The sequence below is a fragment of the Carassius gibelio genome, chromosome A7 (assembly GCF_023724105.1).
Source record: "Carassius gibelio isolate Cgi1373 ecotype wild population from Czech Republic chromosome A7, carGib1.2-hapl.c, whole genome shotgun sequence".
Classification (NCBI taxonomy): Eukaryota; Metazoa; Chordata; class Actinopteri; order Cypriniformes; family Cyprinidae; genus Carassius; species Carassius gibelio.
Window position 1 is genome coordinate 31,560,142 of NC_068377.1, and position 13,457 is coordinate 31,573,598.

Sequence of the window (13,457 nt, forward strand, 5' to 3'; positions counted from 1 at the left end):
TGATGAACCTTAACAACAAACATAATGATCATCAAAAAAGTATTTAAATATTTATTGATTTCTTTAAATGTAAAAAAAAAGAAGCATTTTAATATAATACAGTATGATAGTAAAATATAATGCAACATTTAATTTTTTTCACAGCTCTCAATCAAATTAAATTTTCGGCCCTTTGTATTAAAAAGTTTGGGTACCTCTGCCTTTCAGCATCATTTATTGTGAAAAGTGGTATTAATATATTTTATATTGAATTATTATTTTAGAATTATAATTTTAAATAAATCTGTATTTTTATATTGAACTTAATACGTGCTTACACTTTTTTTAACCCACTGCTTACTGAAGTAAACTTTTTTTTTGTACAATGACAATATAAAGCTGAAAACAATTCGTTTTTACTATTTTTAAATAGTATACAATATATAGAGCTGCTCTGTATATAGTATGTGAAAATACAGCGCTGCGTTTATATTTTTGGTAGGTGTTCCGTGGCAAGTGAATCGTCATGTTTAGGGGTGCTTGGGATCCAAATGTTTCAGACCCTTACTAGAGTGATCTATATTTCATCTGTAAGCATCTGATGTACATTTCAATCAAATCTTAGTTTCAGTTTGACCCGCTACAGAGATGCACCCGTTACTAATAATGTCTGTCTTTCATTGTGTTTTTCCCATTCAGTCCATCATTCACTTCTTTTTTTTTTTTTAATGGCAAGATCTTTTTTGATCGACCCTTCTGCGTTAGCACTTAACCACATGAACCTGTTTTATTGGTGGCTATTTTCACGTGGGATCAATGATTTCATTTGTAACTCATTTGATGCTGTGTTGTAACCGGGGCATGTCTGGATGGTGTTATGGCACACATCTGACATTGCTGCACTTTTCCTTCCTGGAACGCTGGGAACGGGAGCACATTTCCAACTTTGGATTATAGATCAAAGTCAAAATCAGGCGGAGGGAAGAAGACTGAATCCCACCTCGGCCAGGTGGGGCATAAGCTGAAGTGAAAAGAGGTTAGGAAGCACGGATCACTTTGAAGTGCTGGTGCATGTCATGGTGAACTTGGTCTTGTTGAAGCTGAACCGCTGCGGATTGATTTGCATGGAGGTGGGGAGAGGGGGTGGGAGAGTGGCAGAGTTATTGGTGACCCCCACAAGTGTGTGTGTATGTGTGTGTGTGAGTGAGAGAGTCGGCCATATGTGATAGGATATTACAAGTGTCTCACTTCACCTTTCTCCCCTATTGCCCTCTTGGCCCACCCAGAGACTCAGTTTCAATGAAGTCCTCGTCAGCAGTTGCGCTTACAAGAAAATACTTTTCTGTCCTGGCTCAAATGTCACTGGAGTGACAGGTTCTCTCCAGTGTTACTTTTTTAGTATAACTGAAATACAATTATAGGTTAAATCAATATTTTGGATTATTATTTTTTTTTTATGTGAAAGTTAGTAATTTTATTGTAATTAATTTAATTGTATTGTATGCTTTTGTTATTTTAATTTTATTTCATTATTTTTTATTTTTTTATAATTTTTTTAGTTTTTACCATATCTATAGTTCTCTCTCTCTAACAGTAACTAGTCAGTTATTCTTCTTAAGTGTCCATATTCGGACCTGTAAAGGAGTGGTAAAACTCAAGGTAAAACTCCTGTTTGCACAAATTTCTATTGGATTGACAGGATTTTGCATGCAACATTTTGCAGAACAACGGTAAATGTGGCAGCACAATAATATTAAAGCACTAAAATATAGTCAACCCATGGTCATGTCACTTTTAATGACATTAAACGCTTGAAAATAACATATTAAACATATGTAATATAAAGTGAGTTAAACAGAATTTGTACAAATTTACAGACGACCATGGATACGCAGACAGAAAAGGAGTCTGGTTGCTGAAGACTCATGTCTCTATCTCATTAAAGTCCAGATGTTTTGCGAGAAGAGCTTCTGGAAGGTTCTGACACTGCAGATAGAGAAAAATCACCTGAACCTGATGAGAAACAAGAACATATACAAGTTAATAAATAAATAATTTAAACAAAAAAATCATGTGAGAGGATGCAGTGCCTCCTTCAGTCTATGACTGGATCATTGCCCTGTCAACTGTGATTGGCCACTTAATCTGACACTTTGTTAATGGTCACATCTGATACTTACAGATGGTCTACAAATCAATTAATTATCATAATACCTACAAAATAAAAATGAATTAACCAATGATGGCAAAAATGTGACAATTAATAATAATAATATTCAAACAACAAATAAGGCTGCATAATTAACTGAAATCTGAAATCAGGATATAGCTAAGTGCATAAACTCAATGTAGATCTAATGTAGATGTATTTAAATAAATATATATTATAAAAACAAGCTTTACATATAAAATATAAAAATACATTATGAAATTAAGACATAAATATTATATGTATAAATATTATATATACATATATATATGTGTGTGTGTGTGTGACTAATTATTCATATATATGTCACAAATATTATTTTTGTAAATGTACAGTTGTACCGTAATATTAATTACTATTATTTTAATTTCCATAAATACAGAATTGTTATTTTACAGTGGGTTTCTTATTTTGTCTTATTTTGTCTTATTATATCTCAGCAAAAATGTAAATAAATAAAAAAAATTATCAGAAAATTTTTTTAATCACAATCACTTTCACATTTCCCCAAATTATGCAGCCCTAGTTGAAAGCAATTTTTTTCAAAGAAAATGATAAACATAAAGAAGATTAAAAATGCATTAACTTGCTGAAATTTTAATTCAACTAAGCTTTAATAAGTGTCCATATGAACATAATTTTTTTTCCAGAACAAGTGGAAATGTAATGAACATAAATTGGATTAAAAAAGAAAATGGTAAAAAAACACACAGACAGGGGATTTTTCCTCCTGATTTCATAAGTCCACACCACTGTAGGGAAGATACACAAGTATCCACTCAGTGTAGAAAATTGTTGTTTCACTTCTTATAAAGCAAACCCCAGAACAGAGAAAACTGCATGCGTGTATGTAAGTGGTCAGGCTTCAAGGAAATGTTTTCACTCGACTATTTACAATACCACAGTTCTACAATGGACACATCAAACTTTTATTTAGTAATTAAAAAAAAATATTGAACTCACCTGAACCTCCACTTCTTGAGATATGTCGACACGGGCCACTGGGGGGCGCAAGAGGCTGGGGCCAAACACTGTGGCCAAATTACTCAGAGACATTTTATTCTCTTCCTTTCTCTCTGCAACACTGAGAAACACAAAAAAGAAAGATGTACATGAGAAGGTGAGACAAATAATAAAACAGAGAAACACCTTTTTCTTATTTACAATCATCAGCGCCGAAAGATATTCAGGTCAGTCTGAGGTGAAACTAAATCAGTGTGACTGTTACGAGTTGAAAGGATGTTTTGTACCGTCTCAGGTGATGTAAGAGGAAGAGGAGAGTGTTGCGGTTTACATCTGGTAGAGTCTGCAACAGAGTCAGCATGCTGTCAGCCCTGAGATATGGATCAGCAATGTCTGCCACAACCGGATTGAGTGAGAGATGCAAGTATTATAACTTTGAATGCTTCAACATCTTCATCATCATAATGCACAGTATACTTTTCTCACACTGCATGTTTACGCACAGACCTGTGCAACTGTGTGTTTGGGTGTGTGAAGGGCTCACCTAGTGCATCTGCAAGCTCTTTGAAATACTCAGAGGGAATAAGAGGTAAAGGAAGTTCCCTAAAGTACAGTTTCAGAGTGCCAGACACAGCATTCACATCTACAGTCCTCAGTTTACTCACAGCCTCACGGTAATCTACAGAAAGAGAGAGAACAGCACACTTTTCAGATAAGTACTGTGAGAATCTGCAAACAGTTTGAGACACACACTCACTAGTGTTGAATGCATGTTTTAGTGCTTGTATCTCGCTGCTGACTCCTGAGACCCTGTAGATCCCCTCTTCATTCAGACCCCTCCTCTCAACCTCCTCCACGCAGGAACGGACAATGTGAGGGACCAGCACACTCTCTTGCCTGTAAACACAAACACAGCCTTCAAACACTTCTTCTTATTCCATTTTCCTTTTCCTCTTCCTTTTTTGATGACGAAATACCTCTGTTTCTACATGTCTTTAAAAAAAAAAAAAACAAGCATCACAAACGTGCACACTAAGCACTTCAAAATCTCACGACGGAAGGAAGTTTATTAGTTTTGTAACAGTCCTCAGTATTTGGACACTTCGATCACTCTCAAATTACATGAGTTTCATTACATTACAAACATAAAATTTAGTTCACACGGGTGCTTAACAAAATAACCACAGTTCATCACATTATGGATGCTACATTGATGTTTGACAACTAGAATCTACTATTTCTATGTACGCTACTGCTCAGAAGCTTGGGGTTAGTAATATTTCTAATACTTTAATAAATTAAAAAGTAAATTTAATAAATTAAAAAAAAATTAATACTTTTATTTTGTAAGGGTAAACTCACATTGCCACTTGTCCAATCGGTACACAGAACACTGGTTCCTGTACTAGAGGGGCGGTGCTTGGAGGCTCAAGAGGGTGGGGCATGTACTTGATTGACAAGGTTACATCAACCTGGCCCAAAGAACAAGTGATTTTCTTCCATTTCTTAAGCATGTTGTCAGGGTCCAGCTGTAAACACACACACACGTATACACACACATAAGGTACCTTTCTGCATTACATTAATAACTAAATGGTCAGACTGAACCAAAACTGTACATTTGTGCAATAGAATCTAAAGCTTATGACTGTTTTATGTGAATACTTTTAAAAATTATTTAAAAAATCAGGTTTAGTGTCGCAACAAAAATACCGGTTAAAAAGGAAGATTGGTAGGTGATGACAAGAGGTTCATGTTTGGATGAACAACTCATTTAAAATAACACAAAATGAAGTAAACAGTACATGAACTCACATTTAATACCGCCCTGCCCACAATCTCATCCTGTGTGCCATTCTCATACTGAGACACTAACACCAGGAACAGCTGCTGAGCTCCATCCACTTGAAACACAAGCTCCTATACACCATAACACAAAGTGATCAATTCAAATCAATTCAGTCTATTAAACACAAAGCAAATCGCAGAATGCATGATCTTATTTCTAAAAATTCATATTGACATCCCCCGACTCACCTCCTCCCATTGCGGTGTAACACAGAAGGCTGAAAGGCAGGTTTGTTTTCGCCTGTCGTAAAACTCAAAGCCGTCCACCTCCACACACATATATGCACCTGAAAGGTCAAACGAATTTGAGACAGGAAGCTTACTGGAAGGTATTTTTATGCTTTTTTGGGCACATTGTATTTTTGCGCTCTGCTACCGTGGAAACAGTGTTTGATGAAGCAATACATAAATGCTTCACAAGAATATATATGATGGGTTTGTGGGTTTGATGTGTGGCTCTGAAACTTCTATTCTTGTAGAGACAACGCATGTTTTGTCACTTACTGCTCAGGTTTTGCAGACCACACGCCGAATGAACCATAACATATAAGCTCCCACAGATATGTGCACTTTCATCTGGGAAAGACACAACAGGAGAGAGAGAGTGATCCTTGTGAACAAGTGTGAGTGAGAGGACTGTGACAGCACTATTTACTGAAAGAAAGATACAGAGGGTGCTTTACTGGACTGAACGCAGTGAAGGGGAGGTTGTTGAGTCATTCTGAGTTTGATACAGGAACTGGTAACAGACAGCAGGTCTGGAGGAACCATCTCTATACCTGGGAAACACACACACACACACATGCATGCATGGGGTTATAATCATACAATCGTCAGAACAAAATACACAGTTGGATGAAGGTGCACTCACAGTTTCCACTCTGTTTCTCAATGGCTTCTTTCCACTCATTCAGGTCATACAAAGAAAATAGACGCATAGTGTGACTCTGTGGATGGAAAAAGCATATTTGACCAATAAAGAGAGACGTGTATCCATCTATCTATCTATCTATCTATCTGTCTATCTATCTATCTATCTATCTATCTATCTATCTATCTATCTATCTATCTATCTATCTATCTATCTATCTATCTATCTATCTATCAGGGCAATATACCTTTATACCTTTTTTTTACTTTCACACAATGCTTTGTCTGTTTTAAATATTATTCTAGTTAAAAATGACAGTTACATGATTTTATTCTAATTAATTAATTATTCGAATTTAAATTCTGAATTAGAATGTAAAAGGCATTCTGAATAATTACGTTTGATGTGAAAGGGCGTTTAATCTAGTCATACTAATAGTGTTTTTGTTCACAAAAAATGCTGGTTCCTCTCAAGACTTCTTCTTCATCCAAATAAACAACCTAAGGAGTTTTTTTTACTTGCCACTGTCACCTTTAAGTTCATTTCAATTAATTTGAGGTATTACCGATGTTTCTGTTAAACTCCATATTAACTGCTTTGGAAAAACGATATCATATCAACTATATCATGAAAGATGAAAATTACGTTCTTTACAAAATAGAAATAGAATAGAAAATAATTAATGCTTGTTGGATAGTTAGGATGTGCTCGAGTGTGTTCACACGTGTGAAAGTGTTGTGCTTTTACCTTTCCACTGGTGCTGTGTAGGTCTAAAGTTACAGATGGCGTGTTTGTTAAGAGCCAGATCTCACACTCTTCAAGTTTGCGCCTCAAGCGATCAACAGCACGAGAAACTGACACCTTGCCTCCTTTCTGCAAAAAACACACATAAATATCTTTCTCTCTGAAAGGGGACTTCCTACTTGACTTTTTTTTAGATTTGGCTAGCATCTAGGCTACTTTTGTCTAGTTAAACGGCTGAAAATCTCTCTTAGTCACGTATGAATGGCCTTACCATGTGTTGCTGGAGTGCTTGATTGAGCTGGTACATTTTGGCTCTTGTTTTACTAATTTTCACTTGGTATTCTGATGAGGGCAGATGTTCAGCTGCCCAGAGCAGCTTCAGGCCGACCAGCGGCAAGTACCAGCAAAACCTGTACTGTGCCTGCCTCCTTCATATGAAAACACAGTTAAGTCCATACACTATACACATTCACAACATATCAGACTACTGTGTTTAAAAAATCTAATTATTATGTAAAACTGTGGCTGTAACCCATCACTTTAGGAACTACTAATTACTTTTGAAGTACTAATACATACGTTTAAATTACTAATATTTACATTTAAGGTATTATGTGTATCATTAAAGGGTAAATAAAATAAGTGCTTCTGATGCCCAAAAAAAAAAAAAAAAAAAAAGTATTATCTGGACATTTAATTTTAATGGACAACTTGCACTGAGTCTCGTGACGCACTTCCGTTTTAAAATAATACAGCTCAGTTATTTCCGGTTAGATATATTTTCCGTGTGCCGTAATCATCTAGTTGACTTAACTGCCTATTAAAATGAGAGTCTGCACGTTGATTTCAACATCCGGACATTTTCCGAGACAGGAGAAGAGATTTTCTGATGATTACTGTGTGCAGATTTTTTCTAACTCAGTGGAACGTGTATGCACGTGTATTTCCCTGTATGCAAAGCCAATTATGAATATTCAAAGTAGTCGCACTGTCAATATGTTACTTATTATGTAAATGTTTAACATAGTTACATTTCTTCAAGGCGGTTACCGAACATTTATTCAGCCATTTTAGACATTAGAATAAGAGCAACCAATGCACACAAGCTATAATCCTCTTACGAAAATTAGCCATGGTTTTACTACACACACAAACACGTGCAATTTTTTTTTCTATTGTACACTAGCCATAGTTTAACCATGTAGTTTACATTTGTTTTACTTAAACATAGTAATAAACTGCTTTCTCATAAGAAATGGTCTGTATGCAGGTGCGCTAAATGCTGACCGGAAACTCCAGAGCTGTACTGAGTAGAATGCACAAGTAGTTGTGCAAGTAGTCCATTGAAAACCCCTGGTATACAAAGTATGGTGTCATATTTTGAGGTGAGCTGTGAACTGTGGAGACTCACCCTGCAGTTGTCAGTCTGGCACATAGCATCATGTCTGTGTACAGGAAGAGGTGTCTCAGGTAGTGCCCGTTCTCACACACATCTACCACAAACCCATCCCGAATCAGCTGACGTCTCTGTGGATGTGCACACATGTATATATGATTATAATGAACCCTAAATATTAAAGTTTAATAATAAAGTTTTTAAAAAAATCTCCATTTGAGTAAACATATCGCGTGAGCTGTGGGGGTACCTCTCCTCTGCTCAGCTTGACAGAACGTTTGCACTGCGACCGTTCATTGACCCCAGACAGGAAGCTGCTGGAGAGACGGAGCGCTTCCTGCAGCGTGATGCTGTCGGGGTGATCAGGGGGCGTGTGCTTCCACAGATCCTGAGGAGGACAGCGCAGAATGTTGACAAATCCATAGGCATGGATCAATATTAATAAATGAATGCAAGCTGTGATTTTAAACAGCGTCTCACGTGCAACACGAGCGTGGTTTTCATCACTCTGTCTAACGGTTTATACAGGAGAGCTGTGGAGTCCAATGTATGAATTATTAAATCTTCCCAGTGTTTAAAAAATATTCAAAACCATACAGGGAAGCCAAAAATGAATTATTTACCTTCAAATGTGTACTTGGTCTTGACATTGTCTGACCCTTTGGAGGACATCATACTCTAAAGATAACAAGAGACAAAGGTAACTGTGTGGTTTCCACTAAAAGACAATAGAGACAACAAAAAGGGAAGAATAAGACCTCTGCAAGCGTCCTAAACCGCTGATCTGACTGCATGCACTTCTGCACGATCTCCACTGCATTCTCATAGTTGTCAATGAAGCCCCGATAAACTCCTAACTGGTTGACCTGCAAAATGACATCAAGCTATTATACAATATACAAACAAATAAATATATCTGTGCTTTGTAGTATTTTTTTCCAACTGCCTGTTGGGAAAATGTGGGTTGCATAGAGTTTGAAAATGATAGCGGGTTCAATCTGATCGAACTCAACTTTGAATTGATGCAACAAATTTCATAATTGCTTCATAATACACTAGGCATGTAATGATGCATCTCGAGCCAGTTTCAAATCTATACAAATATGTGACGATTGAAGGGGGTTGAGTTGCCAAATGAATTGAGATACAATTTGGGGTGGGAATTTAACATGAAACTTTGTTTGGATCGTGATCAAAACACAGGGGTTTCCTCTCATTTTAAATGGAAAGAGTACTGGCAAAGCCTTAGATTGTTGATATGAAGAGCTTTCTTTTAGTTGGATTATTTATTTGATTTGGGGTTTGTTTTTTAAATTTCAGTTTAGATTTGTTATTTGACATATTTCAATTTCACAATGAAATGTGCATCATTTTGTCCAAGCAATATAAAAGGACACATTTCCATTTATAATTTAACTTAACTTTAATTTGGTAAAAAAATAAAATAAAAAAAATAAAAAAAAGTATTGTCAAATCACGATCGTGAATTGTGTCACAATTTGAATTGCATGACCCATTTCATACCCATAATACCCCAGATAATAGGTCGAGAAAAAAATGAGCTATATTTAACTATCATCACCGCTGTCTGCTCTGTAGTATTAATGATTGTGTGATATGATAAGTTTCACAGCATAACTATCCACAGGTTTGCATATAAAACAACTCACAAACTTAAGAAACAGGTCTCCCACAGATAAAAGTTGCATCACTGGGGCCTCCACCGTCTCCAGGCCTTGTTGTGCCCCTGGATCTATCACTTCATCAGGTTGTAATCTGGCCCTAAGGCTTGTGAAAAAGTCCTTGTGTAGATCTCTGAGCTCAGGGATTTGATAAAACACAGTCTGGACCTGCTTAGTGGACAACACAGGTTGAGAGGTTCCCGCTGCTGCCTTCAAAGCTTTCATGGGCTGCAGAGAAAGTGTAATTATAGAGAAAAAATTGAAAAATGTCAAAGAATGAAAGTAAGATTGGGAACTGAAATGAAACTTGTGCTGAAAATAGCTGATGTAACTGAAAAACACTTTATAAATACATGACAGAATGAGCATTAAGAAATCTTCATGGGTAAATGCCGGACACGATTCCCGTGAGGAAGTGGTTGTGAAACAACACTTTTCATGCATTCTGTAATTCAAACATTATGCTGCATGTCATCCTGGACTTTTTGGAAACTCTCTAGTTTAATGATAACCACTAATGGTTTGACTAGAAAGGGAAGCAATACTAAGAGAAACAGAAGTTGACCTACAGGAAGTGGCAGATGCGACAAAGTTTCTATTTAAAAAACATGTATCAGACTGGTAGAGAATCATAAAAAATAAGTGCTAAAGGATGTTTTGAGCTTGAGAAGAACTAACTAACTAAGTATGGACCGAAAAACTATGAATATACCTGAGGCGTTTGCAAACAAAGCAATAAATTGCTACCAGTGCCACAAATGGCATCACAGTCAAGCTTTATGTTTTTAATAAAGGAAGTATCTTATATGTAGGCTTAGTAACATACACTAAATATAACATTTATCTTTCTCTGATATCTGATGTTTACCACAGCGGTTTGTACTTCATAACTTCCAATTTAGAAAGTCTGTAAAGTTAGAGTCTTCTGATACCATGTTGAGGAAGTCCTTAGGCCAGGAAATAATATTTATAAATATGCGCAGAGAAACGAATGGAGAGAAAAAAGCGTCATATTACCGTAAGCAGTGTCTCAAGCTCTGTCAAGTAGATCTCCTCACTGATCAGAACCCCTTTCAGAACCACTGTTCTCTTCTGAAGCAGGTCATCTGGACTCTCGGTTGTCTGGAAATCATTAAAACATTGTCCTCAAGCCATATAACTGAATGGTGACCATGCTGGAGATTCACAACATTCAAATAATCCAGCACTAAGAATAAAAGCCAGTCAGCTCAGTAGGTGGAAACATGTAAATCATGTATTTGAATTGTTTAGTGCATCATCGTGATAAACGCCAGCGACAGTAGCAAAAATAGCAAATAGGCAAGAACTCAGTGATACATCATTCAAATCAGATTCATAAAATCTGTAAACATTCCATGCACTGCAGTCTTACTGGAGTAGTTGGCAAGAACGGCTCAGTTTGCAAAGGGCTTTGAGAAACCCATTCTGCCTCGTCAGTGAACACATCCTGTAGTAATTCAGAATCCACAATTTCATCCTCAGTCACTGTCAGAAAAACATAACATGATTTATAGCTATATAAGAGAGTAATAGATGAACAATGGCAGTTCAAAACTATTTATTAGTCATTAAATTTTAAATAAAAAAGGTTGAAGTTAACAAACCAGACACATATTTTAAGGATGTGTGAATTTGGGTTGAATGGTCTCACCAGGCGAGATGCCACAGCCCTTCAGATATTCCACAGCCTCCATGTAGAGCTCCATAAGCAGCAGCAGAGAGCTGCCAGAGTCACGGTGTGCCGCGCTACAGTTGTCAGTGTGAAGTGAATCCTCTCGCTTTCACACTGACAGTTGATTGTGGTTACTAAGCTCATGTTCTTCCTGCTTCCTCAAACAGTGCAATAAGATATAGGCGGGGGACGTGCAATGTTCATTAAAACAGAAAATAATGTCACATTTCCAATGACTGTTAAGACATGAAGCAATGTCAGCTCACCTGCTTTGAAAAAAAGAGGAAAAATGTAATCTTATACAGCTGTCCATTTGGGGTCAGATTTCTATTAATTTTATTTATTGCAGTTAGTTTTTTTAAAAGAAGTCTCTTAGGCTGCATTTATTTGAACACAAATACAGTAAAAATAGTAATATTGTAAAATGTTATAAAAATAAATTAGATAACAGTTTTCTATTTTGATTTTTTAATATGCTGATTCGGTGATCAAGACACATTTCTAATTATTATTAATGTCAATAACAGTTCTGCTGCTTAATTTTTTTTTTTTTTGTAAAACATTTATTTTCAGGATTCTTTGATGAATAGGAAGAAAATAACAATATTCTTCATAAAAGTATTAATTTCTTTCAAATTGAATTAATCAATCTTTCTGAGCCCAAACATTTGAAAATGTAGTGTGTCCGTTTACAACAAAAGCAACAACGACTATTTAGTTCAAATGTATTTTATTAATTATTATAAAAAGGCAAAGAGAGAAAGGTTTATATTTCAATCTCACTAGAAAAGTCCATTTGTGTAATGTGGAGGTCACTCACTGTTCAACAATGCCACCTACTGATCAAGAAATACTGAAAGCACCCTACATACAGGTCCTCCTCAAAAGATTAGCATATTGTGATAAAAGTTCATTATTTTCCATAATGTAATGATAAAAATTAAACTTTCATATATTTTAGATTCATTGCACACCAACTGAAATATTTCAGGTCTTTTATTGTTTTAATACTGATGATTTTGGCATACAGCTCATGAAAACCCAAAATTCCTATCTCAAAAAATTAGCATATTTCATCCGACCAATAAAAGAAAAGTGTTTTTAAAACAAAAAAGTCAACCTTCAAATAATTATGTTCAGTTATGCACTCAATACTTGGTCGGGAATCCTTTTACACAAATGACTGCTTCAATGCGGCGTGGCATGGAGGCAATCAGCCTGTGGCACTGCTGAGGTGTTATGGAGGCCCAGGATGCTTCGATAGTGACCTTAAGCTCATCCAGAGTGTTGGGTCTTGCGTCTCTCAACTTTCTCTTCACAATATCCCACAGATTCTCTATAGGGTTCAGGTCAGGAGAGTTGGCAGGCCAATTGAGCACAGTAATACCATGGTCAGTAAACCATTTACCAGTGGTTTTGGCACTGTGAGCAGATGCCAGGTCGTGCTGAAAAACAAAATCTTCATCTCCATAAAGCTTTTCAGCAGATGGAAGCATGGAGTGCTCCAAAATCTCCTGATAGCTAGCTGCATTGACCCTGCCCTTGATAAAACACAGTGGACCAACACCAGCAGCTGACATGGCACCCCAGACCATCACTGACTGTGGGTACTTGACACTGGACTTCAGGCATTTTGGCATTTCCTTCTCCCCAGTCTTCCTCCAGACTCTGCCACCTTGATTTCCGAATGACATGCAAAATTTGCTTTCATCCGAAAAAAGTACTTTGGACCACTGAGCAACAGTCCAGTGCTGCTTCTCTGTAGCCCATTTCCTGCACATGCCTGTGCACGGTGGCTCTGGATGTTTCTACTCCAGACTCAGTCCACTGCTTCCGCAGGTCCCCCAAGGTCTGGAATCGGTCCTTCTCCACAATCTTCCTCAGGGTCCGGTCACCTCTTCTTGTTGTGCAGCGTTTTTTGCCACACCTTTTCCTTCCCACAGACTTCCCACTGAGGTGCCTTGATACAGCACTCTGGGAACGGCCTATTCGTTCAGAAATTTATTTCTGTGTCACTTGAGGGTGTCAATGATGGCCTTCTGGACAGCAGTCAGGTCGGCAGTCTTCCCCAT

The 13,457-nt window shown here is 36.9% G+C and overlaps 1 protein-coding gene across 1 annotated transcript; it reads right to left on the reverse strand.

Moving 5' to 3' along the window:
• Nucleotides 1–1,757: 1,757 nt before the first annotated feature.
• LOC128017216 (active breakpoint cluster region-related protein) lies at nt 1,758–11,530 on the reverse strand. The gene is made up of 22 exons (XM_052602485.1): nt 11,365–11,530; nt 11,086–11,198; nt 10,710–10,814; nt 9,681–9,920; nt 8,769–8,876; nt 8,634–8,688; nt 8,491–8,543; nt 8,261–8,398; nt 8,026–8,141; nt 6,886–7,042; nt 6,618–6,743; nt 5,871–5,946; nt 5,683–5,778; nt 5,504–5,575; nt 5,189–5,286; nt 4,967–5,071; nt 4,514–4,680; nt 3,909–4,048; nt 3,696–3,830; nt 3,439–3,544; nt 3,152–3,272; nt 1,758–1,992 (listed from the first exon to the last, which is right to left on the reverse strand). Exons 1-22 carry the CDS (start codon nt 11,417–11,419, stop codon nt 1,903–1,905), a joined length of 2,472 nt encoding a protein of 823 aa, XP_052458445.1. The 5' UTR covers nt 11,420–11,530; the 3' UTR covers nt 1,758–1,902.
• Nucleotides 11,531–13,457: the final 1,927 nt, after the last annotated feature.

What these genes read in the sequence shown, in the direction of transcription:
- LOC128017216 (XM_052602485.1), bottom strand. Translation starts at nt 11,419, where the DNA reads ATGGAGCTCTACATGGAGGCTGTGGAATATCTGAAGGGCTGTGGCATC. An exon ending in AAACCACGCTCGTGTTGCAC is followed by an intron (nt 8,399 to 8,490) that starts GTGAGACGCTGT and finishes TGTCCTCCTCAG; the next exon opens with GATCTGTGGAAGCACACGCC. An exon ending in CCTTCACTGCGTTCAGTCCA is followed by an intron (nt 5,576 to 5,682) that starts GTAAAGCACCCT and finishes TGTCTTTCCCAG; the next exon opens with ATGAAAGTGCACATATCTGT.